The following is a 21,129-nucleotide window of genomic DNA, read 5'->3' as shown; positions in this document are numbered from 1 at the left end:
GGATTTATTCATTACTCTAGATTGGAATGTACTGTAAATAGTTTCAAGAGAGAAAAAACATAACTCGTACTTTTTACAAGTGGTACACAGACATCATATTGATGCAATGCGGAAGGGATCCACATGATGGCGCTGTGGGCGCGTAGCGCAAGAATTTTCTCCACCCTGATTGGTTCGGATTGCATACATCACCACCGCTTCCTCTCCTTCTTTCTCTTCGGCCTCCGCCATTGTGGTGTAAGGACTGTGCACGAAATGGTAAGTTGAAATCTTATAACATCCTTGTCCAATTAAGTGAAATCCGTACTGGTTCATATCGTTCGCATAGTGTTTTTTACGGCCACACCGAAAGCCTTTATATTGTCTCCCATAGCAGTATTCAGTCCTTAGAAAAGTACATTTTAGTATAGTGTGAACAAAGCCGGTTTCTACTGAAAAAAATATACATATGTAAGCAGACCTGCCTGCAATAGCAGTTGTCACACTAACCACATTTTCATAAATGTAATTTCAAAATTGTGACGTTTCTGCTTACATTCGTCTACCGGTAACAGAAGTGCAAAACACTAGGCTATCTAGCAGGCTTAGCTAGAAAAACACGTCAGTTACTTGCACGTGATTAAGTAAAAACAGGTTTAGTTAGTTAATATGTCTCATCTCTTCATTTCAGTCGTCCCACAAGACTTTCAGGATCAAACGCTTTCTCGCCAAGAAGCAGAAACAGAACAGGCCAATTCCACAGTGGATCAGAATGAAGACTGGCAACAAGATCAGGTATGCGTGTTATCTGCCTAGCCTCCCTCTGTAAGGTGTAACTGGTGCCACATGCACGATATGACGATCTAAAGCAGGTCTGCAATTGCACTGCTTCCATTCAGTGGGAGTGGTGTCATTAATCCTGCTGAGAGTAATCAGATCAATATCAAATTGTGTTTGTTACGTGCCGAATACAAAAGGTGTAGATCTTACAGTGAAATGCTTGCTTACAAGCCCTTAACCAACAATGCAGTTAAAAATAAGTGTTAACGTATTTAGTCAAATTAAAGTAGTTAATGATTAAATGTACCTTCCACTTTGGAGTTCACGTCACCTGTGACATTCTTTTTAGTAGAGCAATGGAGATAAGTATCATAGCTGTCTACTGAAGTAATGTAGTTATCTAATAGTAAGTTTGAATGTCTTTCAACATTTACATTACATTTACATTTAAGTCATTTAGCAGACGCTCTTATCCAGAGCGACTTACAAATTGGTGCATTCACCTTATGGCATCCGGTGGAACAGCCACTTTACAATAGTGCATCAGATCTTTTAAGGGGGGGGGGGGGGGGGGGGGGGCAGAAGGATTGCTTTATCCTAGGTATTCCTTGAAGAGGTGGGGTTTCAGGTGTCTCAACCATATTAGGGCTGACATGTCTCAACCATATTAGGGCTGACATCCCCATTGTGGATGTAATCTATTGGCAGTACCTCAACCTAATTTCCTTGCTTTTGGGCATATGGAAATGACTCCTTGGATGTCTGCCAAGTTATTGTATAGAAACAAGCTAGTGTTAACAGTTAGACAAGCCTAAGTACAACCTGTCTAAATACCGAGGAAATTTAATGATTACATTTTTTATTTTTTAATATATATTTTTTTACTAATGCCACCATGGAGACTATGATTGGTAGTTCTATTATCAGTCCAAATCATTCCTGGTTTCAATGTTCCAGGTACAACTCCAAGAGGAGACACTGGAGGAGGACCAAGCTGGGCTTGTAAATGCACAGATCTCCAGCATCTTCCACCTGCTGGGCCCTGATCTGGAGAGGAAGCCATACTATCTGGAACAGCGGTCTTTTTGTACAGATACTCTGGTTATGCTCGTGTTTGACAATTAAAGATTTGTGATAAATTAGACTTGGTTGTGCCATGTGAGTGTTTTTTTTCAATACTCAATAAATCTGTTTCCCAAACTGTCCTAAGGGGTGCACATTCAGTTTTTTTGCCATAGCACTACACTGCTGATTCAAAGCTTCATGATTAGTTGCCTACTTAAATCTGCTGTGTAGTTAGGGCAAAAAAAAACAAATTGTGCACCCCTTGAGGGTCCCCAGGACTGAGTTTGGGGAAACTGCAATACATCCTTTACTCGAAATGCTTGTATGAAAATGTTGCTTACCCAAAATTTGCCAGCCATGTTTCATTGGTATCTACTTTCATAGCGTGGACATTAGTGCAAAGCTCTACATTTGATAATAGACAGGCATTACACTCTAAGGTCACAGGGCTAATGATAAGTTGACTAAATGACTGGCTAGTGACCCTGTCACTTCATAATTGTTTGCTCAAACAAATGTAAAATATGGAGTGGTCAGATTATTCTACTCTTAACCACCAGAGGGAGACCTGTACCCTTTTTGCTTGCGCAATGCTGTTTGTCCACTAAAAACCTACAAATGCACAACACTTAGTGAGGCTAATGCATTGATCAGTGATTCGGACTTAAACAGAAACATTACAATTGAAAGTTTAATTAGGAATGGGTTTACTTGGGCGCAAGTCTAAATGTTAAATCCCAATGAACCAGTGTGTAATTAAAGCGAAGACTAGTGTTCGTTTTTATAAGCGACCATAACACCCTAAGCAGAATTGTTACTTTACAAGTTCATTTTTAGAATTACAGGCTGTATTGGAGAATATAACATATCTAGTTCTGTAGCAATTGCTATACCTATGCTAACACAATTTGCAGGAAGTGTCAAAATTCGTGTTTAACAACTCTTTCGGTGTAGAAAACAAGAGCACACGCGCGAATGCCTTCAAATAGAACAGTGTATTTAATGTCAATTGTTGAATACAGAACATTCTGAAGATGAAAGTAAAACTGTTCCACTGCAGCCCATAATCAGTTTTGTCGACAAGCCTAGGGGTGCGTAAAAGTATTTACAAACGATGCTCAATGAGTCGTGACGAAAACGCTTGATTTCGCGTGGGAAAACGTGGCCGTCTGACCTTTAATTTTTGTTCACAAATGACAAGAATGGAGCCAACAACTTTTTAAATGAGCCGCGCCAGCTGCCATTCATTCGAGTCCGATCAAAGTAGACTGGATCGTCTCTCTCATCACCTAATTCTGACTTGGGCACTAGTGTGGCACTGTTGTTAGTGTTCTGCTGACCCACGCTACGGTGCTCATCATCCCAAGTGCCAAGAAGCTCCTTCATCTCCTCAGGGGCGTTGCCCTTCAGATATTGCCAAGCTTTCCTTCCATTGTAATCCATGGCATCGATATTGGCACCGAACGCACCGACTAGAATTTTAATGACCATGTATCGACTGTGCATAGCTGCTACGTGGAGTGAGGTGAGCCCCCCACTGCCCTTCAAATTCACGTTGACTGGAATCCCCTCCTTTTCAGCATGCCTTAGCAATTGTATTAGTGTCTCATCCTGGCCACTTTTGGCTAACCAGTGTAGAACTGTAAACCCACTGACAAAATCTTTCCTGGTTAGTAGACTAGAATCTTCGGAAAGAAAGTCCATGATGGTTTCATAGTTTCCATCTACAACAGACAACATCCATGCATGCTCCATGGGACACAGAGCCCAACCTTCCACCACCTCCTCACCAATCTCCCTTGAAGACGCACCGGAACCTTTTGAAGATAAAACATTCGTAAATCCACCGGACGAGTTGTTCAATAATAAGTCCTTCAAGTATATTTTACGCATGGCGGGTGTGAGCGAGCCTCTCTCGGGTGAGCTACTGTTGGTGTCACACACTTCTGGCTGTCTCTGCAGCCTTGATCTGCGTGCCGAAGCATAAGTAGTGACACTGGCAGGGAATGCCTGCACACCAGTTCTAGACAAGCGGTCCAAGACGTTGGCCTGTCCAGATTGCTTGACATGGGAGTCTTGCACATTATTAGTTGGTTCAGATCCAGACTCCAATGCGCCTCCGTCTTGCAGGGGTTGGAAATGTGTCACTGAGTTGTCTGTCGGCTCTCCGATGCTGGTGCCGTTATACATGTTGCCTGACTTGTTGCTTTTTCTCGTTTCCTCAATTTAGATAAGTATTTTGGATAGCATTAAACAAGGAAATGCTTGTCTCCATTGCGCATTGGACCTTCAATACTTGTCTCTGAAAAAACAACAACATGTTTATTAGCCTATAGGCCACTCATTTTGTAGCACATGCTCGTCATACACATTTTGTATTTTATTATTTAGTAAAAAATACATGTTATAGGCTAAAACGTTTAATTCTATTCGGTCTTTGAAAATACGAAAATTATAGTGTAGACGTACTTCTCCCCAATAAAGTTATAGCATATAAGCCTACATTTAAAAAAACTTAAACATGTTTAAAAAAAATAATCCTTCATTGCTCGTTTAAAAACCAAACGAGATCTCTCCTTTCCTGTTTTCAGTAGCCCAATTACACAGGTTTATATACATTGGCTACATCGTGATAAGCAGTTTAGTGACATCTTTGGAAGACTCACATGTAAACAAAGTAAAAAATACTGCTTTTCTTTATATTGGATAGGTCATAAATAACAGTTCTGCTCACCTGTAGTCAGTCTACTTGGTGTGCCAAGAAGAATTTACGTATATCCTCTTAGCGCGAGTCATTTTAACTTTCTCTTTAACCAGTTATTCAAGCTTAAACCTATTTTGTCAACAGCAACCACCCTCTACACCATAGGCTCTCTGTAACTATCTTAAAGTTGAAGTTCACCCTCCAAAAAAAACGTCAAATAATTTTCACTTCCTATTCTCTCCTCTCTCCCCTAGCCTCAACAGTAACTGACAACGTTCAATTTTAATTCATGATTAAACCAACAGCGCTACAACCTCAAGCACACGTGACCACTAGTGGACTTCTCAAAGGGAGGGAAGTAAAACTTAGAAAAACAATACAGCCAGTCACCATGTTGACTCACTCCCAATTCATCACTTATTAATAGACAGAGATAAGGAGTTACTGTTAGGTGTGGACTATACCATGTAGCCTACATGCAGGTATAGAGTACATGCAATCTACATTATCTAGCTTGTATTTTCATGCTCAGTCTCTGGAATCAGGTTTCCTGGCCCCAGATCTGTTTCTGCAGTCATGCCAACTCCTATGGCCATTGGGGCATTACAATTACCATAGGAGTTGACAAGACAGCAGCACAGACAGGTCATGGACCAGGCAAGGAATCACTGACAGCACAGCTCACACATATCCTAAAGGGTTAGCCTTGAATAGGTATAGGCAATACTGACTTGTGAGACAACCAAGGGATCATTTCAGCATGATCATATTGCAAGTGTCCTAGAGTTCTGACAGCCAATGTGACAACAATCAAATTAAACTCACTAGGAAACTATTCAGGCTAAAACTTTATTCATAAAAAAACAATTATACAGATTAAGTTTTCAACTGTACAAAGCTATAGACTCATACATCTATCTCTGGGGGCAGGTCAATGGTCAGCTTGTTGATAGTTTGAAGGAAAGCATCCAATTCCGTAGTGGAATTGTCTGAGTAAAAAAAAAGGAGAGAAATTGAAATATGACAAACGGACAATCTCACAATGGAATTTAACCCCAAAGCCTGAAGCGAATCGGAGCGTTGCAGGTTCTTCAATGGAGACAAACGTGTGTATGTCTCGAGCACTTCAAAGTCCTCTTCAGGCAAACATGGCATTTGTGGAAGATATACCAGTCCTGCCAGCACAAGGTGACTCATAATGAGAACATTATGATCACTACACAGATATAGGCACATCACCTGGCTAACATGATTTGTGAAATTGTGAGTTTCTGACCTGTGTCTCAAGGAGTTTGTTCTTTTGTCCATTTACAGTTGGAGTTGAGGTGATCTTGTTCACTACCCCCAAAGCCTTGCGACCAGACTGTAAAGGAACATGCAACTTTTTTCCTGTCAGCGGAGTCTTCAAGAGGATGGTAGTGCATGCGAGTTCTCATTGGAATTAACTCAACCAATGTAGGTTATGAAGCATCACAGAGAGTTCTAGTAAGGTAGACAAACAGGTCAATAATTGACAATTGTGTGTATGTAGGGCGGACTACCTGGAGCAGATATCAACCGCTGGCGCGTCTTTAGCACAGGTGTATGGAGGGTGGCATTTTCTCTCTCTGCGAAGATTATGGAAACAATTTCCCGTTTGGGTCAAGTAGTAGCTAATTAGTAAAATATTGTTACCTAACTATCTCAGACAATTACCTAGGCTATTTATTATTAACTATCAGGGTATCAAAATACGCTTGAGGTTTGTGACAACCCAGAAAACAAACCCTGAGAGTAACATTTGTGAAGACAGGGTCCAAGTATGTTCAGAAAACCTTTGGTTTTGTTGGTGGCTAGCAGTTTCTCAACTCCACGATTTAACCTTAGCTACAATGCATCGTGAGAAACTGCTAGTTGGTGGCATGCTAACGTTGGCTAGAGCTAGGTAGCTGCAGTCATGCATACCTTTGTCATGCAAAACTTAAGCGCCAGTTACCGTGCTAAATTATACCGTGTCAAGGACCTGCCGTTTGGTGGCTAGTGATCATATGAGTGCATTTTATCGTATTCGTGTACGGTATCATGGGCTTCTCCGTTTGTTTTGATTTGTATAAGCAGAAACGTATTCGCGGCTTCCTTTTCATCCCATTGCATTGGTTTACGTGCACACGGGGGAGCCAGTCGCACGGTTAGTGCTATACGGGACCCTTGGGACATCCATACCCTAATAACCATAACCCTCACTTAACCGTACCTTCACCACGTCAACTGGGTAAAGTCAGAGTTGGAACGTCCCAAGGATTCTGAATAGCAAGGATAACAGTTAACTACCAAACATGCATTGTAACAATTTTCATGACACTAGTGATTGTCATTCACCTCTACTGCAGACAGTGTGTTTAATGTTTTTTTGTTCTGATAATAAACTTGCTCTCTAATATCATAAATCAATTGTTCACTTTATAAAACAGCCTGATGTTATCACTTATGTAAAATATTTTCAATTATATAAAATTCCCTATCTCTTTTATTTGTTTCCCCCTTGATAAATCGTACTCTTCCTATTATAAAGTTTATAATTTGATGGAAAGGCTATTGGCGTTGATAAAAATGGCAACATATTTTACAATTTCAGCAAAAAGATGAGCATTTCATGGCATCTTACTGGTCCAGCCGGTCCAGCCTTCTCAGAAGGTTCCAATGAAAATAGGGGTATACCATATAACTAAGGTGTATGTTATGTATGTAATTAGTTGGTTATGCAAACGTTATATTATCAGCTTAACATAGTGTATATGTTTCATATGCTACCACCCGTTTTCAAAAGTTTATATTTTCATTAATGCTCTTACCATTTTGGATATTTTATTTGTTTATATAAATATCTGCGGACAAGTGGTACATTCTCTCGTGTATGAAACCAACTCTTGTTGTATGCAGCTTCCTGCATAGGGTCTTCATCACAAAAAATAATCATGGCGGGCACTGAAATAGCTAGGCAAGCGGTGAGTACTATAATTAAGGATGCTTTTCCTGCTCTTTTGGCTAGGGCACCGATGTAACTTGCTAAAATTAATACATTTGAGTAATGGGTGAATTTAACTCAAACAGCATAGATACATGTCGGTGGAAAGCCCCTCTCCCCATGGTTGTTGTACTGTTTTTACAAGCTAGCTCCATATCAAATTTCCTCTTTATTATAACATTAATATCGCATTGATACAATGTATCTAGATAAATATCGCTCATTACGAAATCGCATGGTTTATCAAAATAAAAATGATCGCGAACATTCGATTGTCTGATTTAGGCTATTGCCCGCGTGCGTTCCCTTACTTGGTTATTGTTGCGATCCAGTATCCTCATCCTTTCTCCATTTCGCAGTTAAAACTATTTATACATCACATTGATATGTATTATTGATTGGATATTATGACTGTATTTATTTCTGGACATTGTAATTTGCATGCATATCCGCCGTCTCTCGTGAGTTCGATTATGTTAGTAGACTATCACATTGTTTCTGGTCCTCAGTCCCGTTACTTTGCTGGGCGTTGTCTGGTGTGCATAACGAATCATATAGGTTAACCGCTTGGGGTTTATTAATATTATTGATATATAACTAAATAATAACAAGGCTAATAATGTGGATTCATCAAAAGGGATTTACTTAATTTCAGAATGTGTCAGGTTGAAAAATCACTGGGTGAAGGATTGGTAGGCTAAACTAAATAGGTTTTCCGGCTATGTTTACCTACATCAACGCTTTTTTGTGCAATTAATTCAACCCAAATGTCTCAATAAATGGAAGTCAACAACAAGCGTTATGTCATTGTGCAAGGCAGATGTGTTTTTGACCCCAAGTAGGCCTTTGGTTTGGGAATGCTGCACACGTAGGCCAGCTGAGGAGTGTGTTGAGTCAAGAAATACTGTCTGTTTAACCAATAGCCTTTCAGCTTTTAAACCCAATTCGAACTATCCAAATAATTGACAACTGTTTACCCAAGTCTGTGTAACTATTTTCAACTTTCCCTTTTAGCTGAGCGGATTTTGCTGTCTGCCTCAAAGCCACAATATATTTTAAAAGCACATTTTTGTTACATTTAGCCATTTTAGTGGTGGCGTTGCTGTGTTTCAGTTGATTCACTATTGATGGTACACATGTCAGTTACATGTAATCTAAATTCCTTGTTTTCCTGCCGACACCACCACCCTGTGCAGTTCTAGAAACAGGATGTCTGATGATGCTAGCTTTCTACTCTCTTGCTCTCTCTCTCTCTCTCTCTCTCTCTCTCTCTCTCTCTCTCTCTCTCTCTCTCTCTCTCTCTCTCTCTCTCTCACAGACACACACACACACACACACACACACACACACACACACACACACACACACACACACACACACACACACACACACACACACACACACACACACATCCATATAAGGGCCTTATGGATTTGGGGTCAGGCCTACAACATTTCCTATTGGATTCGTAGGATTCATGTCCTCCTGTATCAAGTTGTGTCATCTGTTATAATACATGTATTACTCTCACATAACAATACCCTTGTTCTACAGTACCTCTCAAAATAGGATGTTTTACTTTCCATATATGGACATTGTGGTTTCAACAGTAGGCTGTGCTTTATGCAAATATGTCAGCATACAGGAAAACAGGAAGTGTATTACAACTAGAGCACAGATCAAATCAAACTTTATTTGTCACATGCGCCAAATACAACAAGTGTAGACCTTACCGTGAAATGCTTACTTACAAGCCCTTAACCAACAGTGCAGTTCAAGAAGAGTTAAGAAAATATTTACCAAATAGACTAAAGTAAAAATTAACACAATAAGAATAACAAGGCTATATACAGGGTGTACCGGTACCGAGTGAGTGTGCGGGGGTACAGGTTAGTTGAAGTAATTTATACATGTAGGTAAGGGTGAAGTGACTATGCATAGATAAACAATGAGTAGCAGTAGTGTACAAAAGGGGGGGGGGGGTCAATGTAAATAGTCCAGTGGCAATTTTATTAATTGTTCAGCAGTTTTATGGCTTGGGGGTGGAAGCTGTTGAGGAGCCTTTTGGCCCTAGACTTGGCGCTCCAGTACTGCTTGCAGTGCGGTAGCAGAGAAAACAGTCTTTAACTTGGGTGACTGGAGTCTCTGACAATTTTATGGGCTTTCTTCTGACACCGCCTATTATATAGATCCTGGATGGCAGGAAGTTTGGCTCCAGTATTGTACTGGGCCGTACGCACTACCCTCTGACCTCCTCCCTATAGGCCGTCTCATCGTTGTCGGTGATCAAGCCTACCACTGTTGTGTCGTCAGCAAACTTAATGATGGTGTTGGAGTCGTGTTTGGCCATGCAGTCGTGGGTGAACAAGGAGTACAGGAGGGTACTAAGCACACACCCCTGAGGGGCCCCAGTGTTAAGGATCAGCGTTGCAGATGTGTTTTTGCCTACTCTTACAGCTTGGGGGCACCCCGTCAGGAAGTCCAGTTGCAGAGGGAGTTTCTAAACCTGAGAATTGAGCCGACATGCGTTATCTTGCTAGAATACAATGGAATGTGTGAAACTAGTCTGGCAAAAATAGCAAAATTGTAGCTTAAACCATAGATTGTAGCTGTGGTTAACACTTCAACAGTTTGGGCCTTAGAATTTACACCACCAGTAGTTGTGGGAGGGAATGTCATATTGCTGTGTAGTCATGTTCTACATGAAATGTGTAAACTGAGGTGAAATAATAATGTTATTATGATCAGCCTTATGTTAACCTAAATTACGATAGCCTAATCCATATCACCCCCGTTTCATATGTATCTGTGATTATACCTGGTGGTTAATGATTAATTACACATCTTTACTCAGTGTTCCTAATCTCAAAATCATTCTCTTGTCTTTAGGGAGAAGGTGCTCGCGCCGTCCCTCTCGCCGGCCATGTCGGCTTCGACAGCATGCCTGACCAGCTGGTCAACAAGTCTGTCAACCACGGCTTTTGCTTCAACATCCTCTGCGTTGGTGAGTGTGTCATGCGTGAAACCTCCCTTTTCTCCTCAAGGCAAAATGGGAGCCATTCTCTGCCGCAATTTATATATTGCGTTTCCACTGTGAATGTAAACCTAATTCATTCTGTCTTTGACCCACTTTGGTTGTTTCTCACCAGTCAGTAGTAGGGCTGGGCGGTATACCGTATTTTACTATATACCGGTATTTATGCACGGACCGGTTTGGGTTTTTACTTTACCTTCTATAAAGGTATTTTATTGTTTGGTTTGTTAAATGTGATACGCCGTGTGTAACGTCCATTTTTATATTTTACTCCGCTACTTGAGTCATCCCTCTCGGTTCTCTCTCCATGCTGCTTTCCAGACTTATTTCCACCCCGTCACTCAAGGAGCGCATTTGTTGTTGCTTGACAACGAGACACTTTCGTTCGGTCTGCATGGTCAATGCAGCACATGCAACAATGTTGATGACAACGATGTTGTTTCCACTTTGATCTTAATATAAATCCACAAGTGTTCAGTAATTACACTATTAGTTTGTTTTTCTTACATCTGCAAACAGCTAGTTTGTATTTTCTTAGCAAGTTAAGCTAATTCGTCTTAGCCACTAATGCTAATCGCTAGTTAGCTGGCTAGCTAACTAGCTAATAAAAGTACTGAGTCAGCGCAAACGTAGCAAGCTAATACAGCTTGATACCAGTACTGGTGGAGGCTCAAATCAGCATGTTGTTTGTGCAACAGTATCTTCTAAATCAAAGAGGAATAGGCGAAGCATGAATATGTCGGCCATATGAATAAAGATTTAATGTAGTCAAAGATTATAGGGTCCTCTAGGAAACACTTAACATCAATTTGGTTCCTACCCTGTCACAATAACTCGTCCATGGCATTTTCATTCGTTGTCCTGCCAAACAACACTATATTCAAAGTGCCCACTAACTATAGAATTCTATCATTCTATTTCCATGATTCTAAAAGTTCACCAAAGTGTTTTGATCTAAATCGCAATTGCAACATGTGGTTAAAAATAAGGCCTAGTATTTTTGCCCATATCGTGGCAGTGTGGAAATGACCACAAATGAGTGCAGGAAATGCAGAAATTGATGGAAATTGAGGAAATTATTTTAGGTTGAAGTTGAATTGAACAGTATAAAACATTCAGAATGGAGAAAGACCCATTGAAATAATTTAGAATATATGTGTTGCCTTGCCACCCTAGTCACACACTACTCATGAAGCAAATTTAGAACTTTTATCAATCAACAACATAAAATACTGTCAAATACCATCATACCGTCAAAAATGTGAAAAATACCATAATATTATATTTTGACCATATTGCCCCGCCCTAGTCAGTAGTACACTCTGGTTACTGTAGCTAATTCATCCTCCATCATGTTCGAGCTGTCGTCTGGGACTGGGTGTAGAAATGCCAGTAAAATTATTCCAGTCAAGTGTAATTGTGCTGCTCCCACCAATAATGTCAAGTCAAAGCAATAGACCTGTTTATTTCTCCCCATATATTACTGTCTGTCTGTTACAGTATCTCAGAATTAAATACGCATGCCCTAGGCCTCATTTTGACAATCATGACAACTGTATACAACTTAGGTGAATAATATCTTGGCACTATTAGCTATGTTTCCATTAACTGGTCCAGTGATTTATTTTGTTGGTCAACATTTAGAAAGTTTGCATAGAAAATAAATTAGACAGTTGCCTGTTACGGTGCATTTTCATTTAACTATCTTCTATCGATAAATACAGCTGGACGTAATGATGTCACACACAACAATGTCAATTAAGAACACATTCTTATTTACAATGACGGCCTACCGAGAGACAAAAGGCCTAGTGTGGGGACGGGGGCTGGGGGCTGTGATTAAAAATAAAAATGTAGGACAAAACACAGATGATAAGAGAGACACCACAACACTACATAAAGAGAGACACCACAACACTATATAGAGAAGCAGCAGCACCACATGGCAGCAGCACCACATGGTACAAACATGGTTAGGCACAGGCAGCACAAAAGGCAAAAAGGTAGCGACAACAATAATCAGGCGAAGCAGCCACCGTAGACAAGAGTGTCCATGATTGAGTGTTTGAATGTAGAGATGGAGATAAAATGGTCCAGTTTGAGTGTTGTTTTTGCAGCTCGTTCCAGTCTAGCTGCACTGAGAAGAGGAGCGACCCAGGCATGTATAATAGCAGCACAACATTGCTTAGAGTCAAGGGCAGTGGTGACATCATTGAGGACCTTTAAGGTTGTAGTGACACATCCATAACCTGAGCGGAAACCAGATTGCATACCAGAGAGAATACTATAGACATCAAGAAAGCCAGTCAGTTTATTATTGACAAGTTTTTCCAACATTTTTGATAAATAGGGCCAAATATAACAGTTAGGATCAGCTTAATCTCCCCCTGTAAATAAAGGATGCACCATGGCTGCCTTCCAAGCACTGGGAACCTTCCCAAAGAGGAGAGACAAGCTTGGTGATGATAGGGGCAGCAACCTTAAAGAAGAAAGGATCTAAATCATCTGAGCCAGATGTTTTTTTTTGGGGTCAAGTTTAAGGAGCTCCTTTAGCAGCACAAAATCAGTGACTGCCTGCAGGGAGAAGCTGTGTAGGGGGGCAGGGGAAAAAGAGGGAGAAGCATCAGGACTAGTCATATTAGAAGGGCTGGGAGATGAGGAAGTGTTGGATTGGCAAAGAGGCATCCAACAAAGAGCTCAGCCATACGCTCCTTGTCAGTAACAACCACATCAACATTAAGGGATATGGGCAGCTGTGAGGAGGAGGGTTTATTATCCAGGTCTTCCTACCAATTTCCAGAACATGGGGTTAGCCGTGCGTGCTTGTTAACAATACCACTGAAAATATAAAAAAAGAAGGTCCAAGAATCTTCGACAGAGGGGATCAAGCGGATTCTATACCAATTCAGGCAAGGCCATGAAGGAAGGTGGTTTATGCATTTCCCATTTTATGTCACCTAGCAGCACAAATTCAGACTTAGTGGGGCCAGGAGAGAGCTTAGGGCAGGTAGGGTACAGGCCGGTGTTGATGGTGGATGATAACACCCAGCAACAGTCAACAAAGAGCAATTTTCTTAATGCTTAAAACCAGCAAATCAAATTGTGGAGACAACTGAGCACTGAACGTGTTCCTTGGGAAAGATTGTCATTCCACCACCTTTGGAAGATCTGTCTTGCCGAAAAAGGTAATGACTAGAAAGGTTAACATCAGTGTTCAGAATACTCTTTCTTAACCATGGCTCAGTAATGACCAACACATCTGGCTGGATAAGAGCTGTGAACCCACACTTTCAATTGATTAATTTGAGGTAATAAGCTTCTCGTGTTAACGTGCAGAAAATCCAGGCTTTTATGAGAGCAGAAATCAGGGAAGCAGAAATCATCAGAGCACAAGTCAGAATTGGGGCTAGCAACAGTAGACAGGCCAGGGTTTTACATGCACATTTCCAGATATCATCAGCAGTAATAGAATCAGGGCATGGCAGAGGACAGGGAGTGCTCTGCAGTGTTGATTTGTTATGACATTTAAACGTGCATCAGCTGGCAACAAGATCATATTGTACAGCAAAGCCGGCGAGAGAGGGTTAGATTAGGATGGGAGGCCAAGAATCTTTGTAACCAATAGAGAGTCAGAGTCGCGAGTGTGTGAACAAACATTGTCTGTCCCACGGTCTGTTGAACAAGCAAGTTTATAGTCAACAAAGTTCGCAGGAGTCATGGAACAAATAACACAAAGCACAAGAAAAAATTGGGCTAGCCATTGTAAGTTAAAAGAGTCACTCTCCCCAACAAAATAACTTGAGAGAGTAGCTCTCTAAGAGTCCAGTAGGCTATACAAGTGTGAGATACAATAAATAAATAGTAGGCCTATACTAATTAATTAAAGCATTTCTGAGTAAAGCTCACATAAGATTCACAAGTTAATTAGCCTGTGTGTGTGTGTCACAGGAGGTTGGTTGTACCTTAATTGGGAGGACAGGCTCGTGGTAATGCCAGGAGCGGAATGAGTAGAATTGTATCAAATACATCAAACACATAGTTTCCATGTGATTGATGCCATTCTATTCGCTCCATTCCAGCCGTAATTATGAGCCATCTTCCCCTCCGCAGCCTCCACGTGTGCCTGTGCGCGTGTGTGTGCGTGCGTGCGCGTGCCTGTGTGCTAGATGAGAGCGAAAGCTTGGGAGAGAGGGGGGAGTGTGGCAGGGGTACCTGTACCAGACAGGGAGTCAGGGCAGACGGGGAGCAGATCGCCCAGTGGGATCCAAGCAGCAGTGCAACAGGAATATGTGTCTCACCCACTTAGGAGAAGCTTTTGTCAAGGGGCTGAGTAGGAGAGAAGGTGTTCAACCTTACTAGACAGTTGCATGGTGGAGCAGATAAAACATCCAAAGCAAATGAAGTGTTTTTATTACCCATTTAGGCAAATTGCGCATTAATACATTGGCAACAGCCTGTATGCCCTCCCACCTAACTGTTTAAAATTTCAGGTAGCCTGTGAAAGCCTGCATGGATGGAATTGGCCATATTCTAATACCCCCCCAATCCATATATGAACTTGTACATAGGAACGACAATTTACAGGCGCACAGATGCACACAAACAATGACTACATCTCATCTGCCCAGACCTGCATGCTCCCACCCCCATCCCTAGTGCCTGCATGCTCCCACCCCCATCCCTAGTGCCTGCATGCTCCCACCCCCATCCCTAGTGCCTGCATGCTCCCACCCCCATCCCTAGTGCCTGCATGCTCACACCCCCATCCCTAGTGCCTGCATGCTCCCACCCCCATCCCTAGTGCCTGCATGCTCCCACCCCCATCCCTAGTGCCTGCATGCTCCCACCCCCATCCCTAGTGCCTGCATGCTCACACCCCCATCCCTAGTGCCTGCATGCTCCCACCCCCATCCCTAGTGCCTGCATGCTCCCACCCCCATCCCTAGTGCCTGCATGCTCACACCCCCATCCCTAGTGCCTGCATGCTCCCACCCCCATCCCTAGTGCCTGCATGCTCCCACCCCCATCCCTAGTGCCTGCATGCTCACACCCCCATCCCTAGTGCCTGCATGCTCCCACCCCCATCCCTAGTGCCTGCATGCTCACACCCCCATCCCTAGTGCCTGCATGCTCACACCCCCATCCCTAGTGCCTGCATGCTCCCACCCCCATCCCTAGTGCCTGCATGCTCCCATCCCTAGTGCCTGCATGCTCCCATCCCTAGTGCCTGCATGCTCACACCCCCATCCCTAGTGCCTGCATGCTCACACACCCATCCCTAGTGCCTGCATGCTCCCATCCCTAGTGCCTGCATGTTCACACCCCCATCCCTAGTGCCTGCATGCTCCCATCCCTAGTGCCTGCATGCTCCCATCCCTAGTGCCTGCATGCTCCCATCCCTAGTGCCTGCATGCTCCCATCCCTAGTGCCTGCATGCTCACACCCCATCCCTAGTGCCTGCATGCTCCCATCCCTAGTGCCTGCATGCTCCCATCCCTAGTGCCTGCATGCTCCCATCCCTAGTGCCTGCATGCTCCCATCCCTAGTGCCTGCATGCTCACACCCCCATCCCTAGTGCCTGCATGCTCCCACCCCCATCCCTAGTGCCTGCATGCTCCCATCCCTAGTGCCTGCATGCTCCCATCCCTAGTGCCTGCATGCTCACACCCCCATCCCTAGTGCCTGCATGCTCCCATCCCTAGTGCCTGCATGTTCACACCCCCATCCCTAGTGCCTGCATGCTCCCATCCCTAGTGCCTGCATGCTCCCATCCCTAGTGCCTGCATGCTCCCATCCCTAGTGCCTGCATGCTCCCATCCCTAGTGCCTGCATGCTCCCATCCCTAGTGCCTGCATGCTCACACCCCCATCCCTAGTGCCTGCATGCTCACACCCCCATCCCTAGTGCCTGCATGCTCCCATCCCTAGTGCCTGCATGCTCCCATCCCTAGTGCCTGCATGCTCCCATCCCTAGTGCCTGCATGCTCCCATCCCTAGTGCCTGCATGCTCCCACCCCCATCCCTAGTGCCTGCATGCTCCCACCCCCATCCCTAGTGCCTGCATGCTCCCATCCCTAGTGCCTGCATGCTCCCATCCCTAGTGCCTGCTTTATTGTTTGCCACTTGGCCTTAAATTGTATCCATTTGATTTTCATCTGTTGCCTCTGCTATTTAAATATTTAAATAATAAATCCAATGTTTTCATTGTGTTAACGATGGCGGTTTGATTTCCAAGTTTTTGGTATACGTTTTTTCAAGATGAGTGATGAGAATGAATCGTCCAGCCCATTGGGTATCTCACTACAACCCCATATGCTATGTCTTCAAATATGTAGACAGAAGGATTAAAAGCCATTTTACATGTTAAATTTATTTTCATGTGCCAACATTTCGCCACTGTCCGTGCCATGTTGAAACTTCCTACCTGCCCTAAGCTCTCTCCTGGCCCCTTACACTAAGTCTGAATTTGTTCTGCTAGGTGTCCTAAACTGGGACATGCTTAGCCCACCTGACCAAGTCTTAAAGCAATAGGACTCCCTAAATCTTTCTCAGGTTATTACCAGTCCCACAAGGTATGACTCCAAACACCCAGAAAAGGCTACTCTCCTCAATGTTATCCTCACAAATAATTCTAATAGGTATCAGTCTGGTGTTTTCTGTAATGATCGTAGTGGTCACTGTTTTACAGCCTGTGTACGTAATGGCTGCTCAGTGAAATTACCTGTCCTGATTTGTCATAGATGCTTGCTAAAAAACATTAATGAGAAAGCCTTCCTTCATGTACTGGCCTCTGTATATGGTATAGAATCAGCTTGATACCCTCTATCGAAGATGCTTGGACATTCTTTTTTAATCTTTTCAGTGGTATTGTTTACAAACACGCCCCCATAAAGAAAATTAGAATTAAAAACAGGTTCAGCCCCTGGTTCAACCGTGATCTTGCAGAGTTACTCCACCTCAAGAATTGCATTTGGCGAAAGGCTCGGCACACGCATACTCAGGCTGACTGGCTCTCGTTCAGGCAAATGAGAAATAAGTGCACTCAGGAAATCCGAAAGGCCAAAGTTAGTTACTTTAAGGAGCAGTTTTCTCTCTGTGGGTCTAACCCAAAGAAGTTCTGGAAAATGGTTAAAGACCTGGAGAATAAACCCTCCTCACAGCTGCCCATGTCCCTTAATGTTGTTGATGTGGTTTTTACTGACAATAAGCACATTGCTGAACTCTTTAATCACCACTTCATTAAGTCAGGATTCCTATTTGACTCAGCCATGCCTCCTTGCCCGTCCAACATTTCCTCATCTCTCACCCCTTCTAATGCGACTAGTCCAGACACTCCTCCTGCTTTTTCCCCTGCCCCGCTACAAAGTTTCTCCCTGCAGGCGGTCACTGAGTCCGAGGTGCTAAAGGAGCTCCTTTAACTTGACCCCAAAAAAACATCTGGGTCAGATGGTTTAGACCCTTTCTTCTTTCAGGTTGCTGCCCCTATCATCGCCAAGCCTATCTCTGACTCTTTTTTTTCTCTCCTCGCTGGGGAGTTCCCAGTGCTTGGAAGGCAGCCACGGTTCGTCCTTTATTTAAAGGGGGAGATCAAGCTGATCCTAACTGTTATAGGCCAATGTCTATTTAGCCCTGTTTATCAAAACTGTTGGAAAAACGTGTCAATAATTAACTGACTGGCTTTCTTGATGTCTATAGTATTCACTTTGGTATGCAATCTGGTTTCCGCTCAGGTTATGGATGTGTCACTGCAACCTTAAAGGTCCTCAATGATGTCACCATTGCCTTTGATTCTAAGCAATGTTGTGTTGCTATTTTTATTGACTTGGCTAAAGCTTTAGATACTGTAGACCATTCCGTTCTTGTGGGCTGGCTAAGGAGTATTGGTGTCTCTGAGGGGTCTTTGGCTTGCTTTGCTAACTATCTCTCTCAAAGAGTGCAGTGTATAAAGTCAGAACATCTGCTGTCTCAGCCATTGCCTGTCACAAAGGGAGTACCCCAAGGCTTGATCCTAGGCCCCACGCTCTTCTCAATTTACATCAACAACATAGCTCAGGCAGCAGCAAGCTCACTCATCCATTTATATGCAGATGATGCAGTCTTATACTCAGCTGGCCCCTCCCCAGATTTTGTGTTAAACACTCTACAACAAATCTTTCTTAGTATCCAGCAAGTTTTCTCTGCCTTTAACCTTGTTCTGAACACCTCCAAAACAAAGGTCATGTGGTTGGGTAAGAAGAAGGACCCTCTCTCCATTGGTGTGATTACTACCTCTGAGAGTTTAGAGCTTGAAGTAGTCACCTAAATACAAGTACTTGGGAGTATGGCTAGACGGTACACTGTCCTACTCTCAGCACATATCAAAGCTGCAGGTTAAAGTTAAATCTAGACTTGGTTTCCTCTATCGTAATCGCTCCTCTTTCACCCCAGCTGCCTAACTAACCCTGGTTCAGATGACCAATCTACCCATGCTAGATTACGGAGACTAAATGTATAGATCGGCAGGTAAGGGTGCTCTCGAGCGGCTAGATGTCCTTTACCATTCGGCCATCAGATTTGCCACCAATGCTCCTTATAGGACACATCTCTGCACTCCCCCTATCTGAGATATATACCGCAGTCCTCATCCTCCACATACAACACCCGTTCTGCCAGTCACATTCTGTTAAAGGTCCCCAAAGCACACACATCCCTGGGTTGCTCGTCTTTTCAGTTCGCTGCAGCTAGCGACTGGAACGAGCTGCAATAAACACTCAAACTGGACAGTTTTATCGCAATATCTTAATTCAAAGACTCAATCATGGACACTCTTACTGACAGTTATGGCTGCTTTGCGTGATGTATTGTTGTCTCTATACCTTCTTGCCCATTGTGCTGTTGTCTGTGCCCATTAATGTTAGTACCATGTTTTGTGCTGCTACCATGTTGTGCTGCTACCATATTGTTGTCATGTTGTGTTGCTACCATGCTGTGTTGTCATGTGTTGCTGACTTGCTATGTTGTCTAAGGTCTCTCTTTATGTAGTGTTGTGTTGTCTCTCTTGTCGTGATGTGTTTTGTCCTATATTTTATATCCCATATCATTAACATGATATCCAGAAGGTCGGACTACCTAACCTAATATATCCGGTAATGAGCACCGAGCTCTGTTTACAGAGCGGCGCAGCATTCTCAACAAAAACGGCGCCGCTTTCTCGACCCAAACAATTTGTGGTCGTGGTCTTCAAGTTGTTTCCGCGGGTTCGCAAAAATCTAAATTAAAATGACGAGCTGAATTGAATGTAAACGACTTTGAGAATAAAACGTTTGCGGTATGCTCAGCGCTCCATTGACATTTCACAGAGATACGCTTGTTTCTGTAAGAAGTCTTTGGAAAAAACACGAACTTTGCATTAATATGAACAGTGTATACTAATCTATGATAATGTCATGTCTCAAAATCGATATATATCTTACCTCTATATTGTTTTATGTCCTCCGGATTGGAGAAGAAAGATGAGTTCAACGGTGAACCTTTCAGTTAGCCTTAATACTCACACTATTTTTCTCTGGCCTCCATTTATTTATTCACCCTAATTTTGGCCATCCTACAAGGGTAAAACGGCCAATAAGTTTTGAACAGATTTTAATAGAGATGAGGTTTGGACCATTGGTTTTCTTAGAGGATTATCTACACAACGAACATATCATTTTACTCATTGGTCAAAAGACACGTTTTTGATTGGACAGCCGTTTCCATTACACATGTCGCAAACATTCTTTTGGTTACATTGCTTTTGTCTAAATAAACCTGGCTCAATGGAAACCTGCCTATTGACAGATATAGTTTTCAAATATTAGCCTTTTTTTAAAGCAAATGGTCAATTTTGTTGAAAGTAGGAAACAGAGAATATAATTCTCTCTCCATTTTCCACACTCTAAATTACTTGAAAGTTATCAGTGGCACTCAAAACATTCAAAAGCAATGGCAGAAGCCCTAGAACCTCTATTATTACAGTCTACTCTATGAAGTCGGGTGTGTGTGAATCCCAGGAAGCAAAACAGTTGTAAAATTGCACAGGCCTACAGCTCAAGCCCCAGAAATGTGATCCCAAGGCATGTGGCAAGAACTGAATCGATAGCAAAACTTTTTGTCCTCACGAGACTTAAATTTCTTATGCTTTTTGCTTGTACATTAAAATGGAAACCTTTGGATGTCAGGGCCCCATCTTTAGCATGGGGTTCAGCTTGGGTCCCTGCCAAGCGAGATGCTCATTGCTTATCCAGCCCTGCCAAATTTCTATGAGGATGATGAGAGACCACGGAAACATCTTGACGATGACCTGAGGTGGACTTTCTCTCAGACGCAGGAAATGGGAGGGGAGAATCTGGCACTGTGCTGTTCCATTCTAACCCCCCTCCCCCCTCCACTATTTAGTGTGCACTCAGAGTGAAAGCCTGATGCCTTGTGAAAGGAAGACTAATATACCGTTGGCAGTGTAGAGCTCTGCGTGCTCTGTGTGTAGATGTGGTGTCTGATGAACAGAAGTAAGCCTCGGGCATCCCAAATGGCACCCTATTCCCAATAT

The 21,129-nt window shown here is 42.9% G+C and overlaps 3 protein-coding genes and 1 non-coding gene across 8 annotated transcripts in view; 3 read left to right on the top strand and 1 right to left on the bottom strand.

The window, feature by feature from the left end:
- Positions 1–111: 111 nt before the first annotated feature.
- Positions 112–1,903, top strand: LOC129858211 (60S ribosomal protein L39-like). Its single transcript, XM_055927255.1, has 3 exons — positions 112–258; positions 671–774; positions 1,717–1,903. Exons 1-3 carry the CDS (start codon positions 124–126, stop codon positions 1,763–1,765), a joined length of 288 nt encoding a protein of 95 aa, XP_055783230.1. The 5' UTR covers positions 112–123; the 3' UTR covers positions 1,766–1,903.
- LOC129858731 (small nucleolar RNA SNORA69) lies at positions 845–973 on the top strand. Its single transcript, XR_008760084.1, has one exon. It is a non-coding gene; the product is annotated as a small nucleolar RNA SNORA69 (small nucleolar RNA).
- Positions 1,904–2,800: 897 nt separating the features above from the next.
- On the bottom strand, positions 2,801–4,796 carry sowahd (sosondowah ankyrin repeat domain family d). The gene is made up of 2 exons (XM_055927253.1): positions 4,559–4,796; positions 2,801–4,126 (listed from the first exon to the last, which is right to left on the bottom strand). The coding sequence occupies exon 2, from the start codon at positions 4,012–4,014 to the stop codon at positions 3,001–3,003; it is 1,014 nt and encodes a 337-aa protein (XP_055783228.1). The 5' UTR covers positions 4,015–4,126; positions 4,559–4,796; the 3' UTR covers positions 2,801–3,000.
- Positions 4,797–7,405: 2,609 nt separating this feature from the next.
- Positions 7,406–21,129, top strand: part of LOC129858208 (septin-6-like) — a 45,923-nt gene continuing 32,199 nt past the window's right edge. For all 5 annotated transcript variants that reach the window (XR_008759992.1, XR_008759991.1, XM_055927250.1 and 2 more), the window contains exons 1-2: positions 7,406–7,512; positions 10,422–10,536. Coding sequence is in view for 3 of the 5 variants with exons in the window: in XM_055927250.1 (XP_055783225.1) it covers positions 7,483–7,512; positions 10,422–10,536 (145 nt within the window). In the remaining 2 variants the exon portion in view is untranslated. The remainder of the gene's footprint in view (positions 7,513–10,421; positions 10,537–21,129) is intronic.

This window comes from Salvelinus fontinalis, chromosome 6, assembly GCF_029448725.1.
Source record: "Salvelinus fontinalis isolate EN_2023a chromosome 6, ASM2944872v1, whole genome shotgun sequence".
Lineage (NCBI taxonomy): Eukaryota > Metazoa > Chordata > Actinopteri > Salmoniformes > Salmonidae > Salvelinus > Salvelinus fontinalis.
Note: the sequence above shows the minus strand (reverse complement) of the source record. Positions and strands in the feature narration are given on the sequence as shown.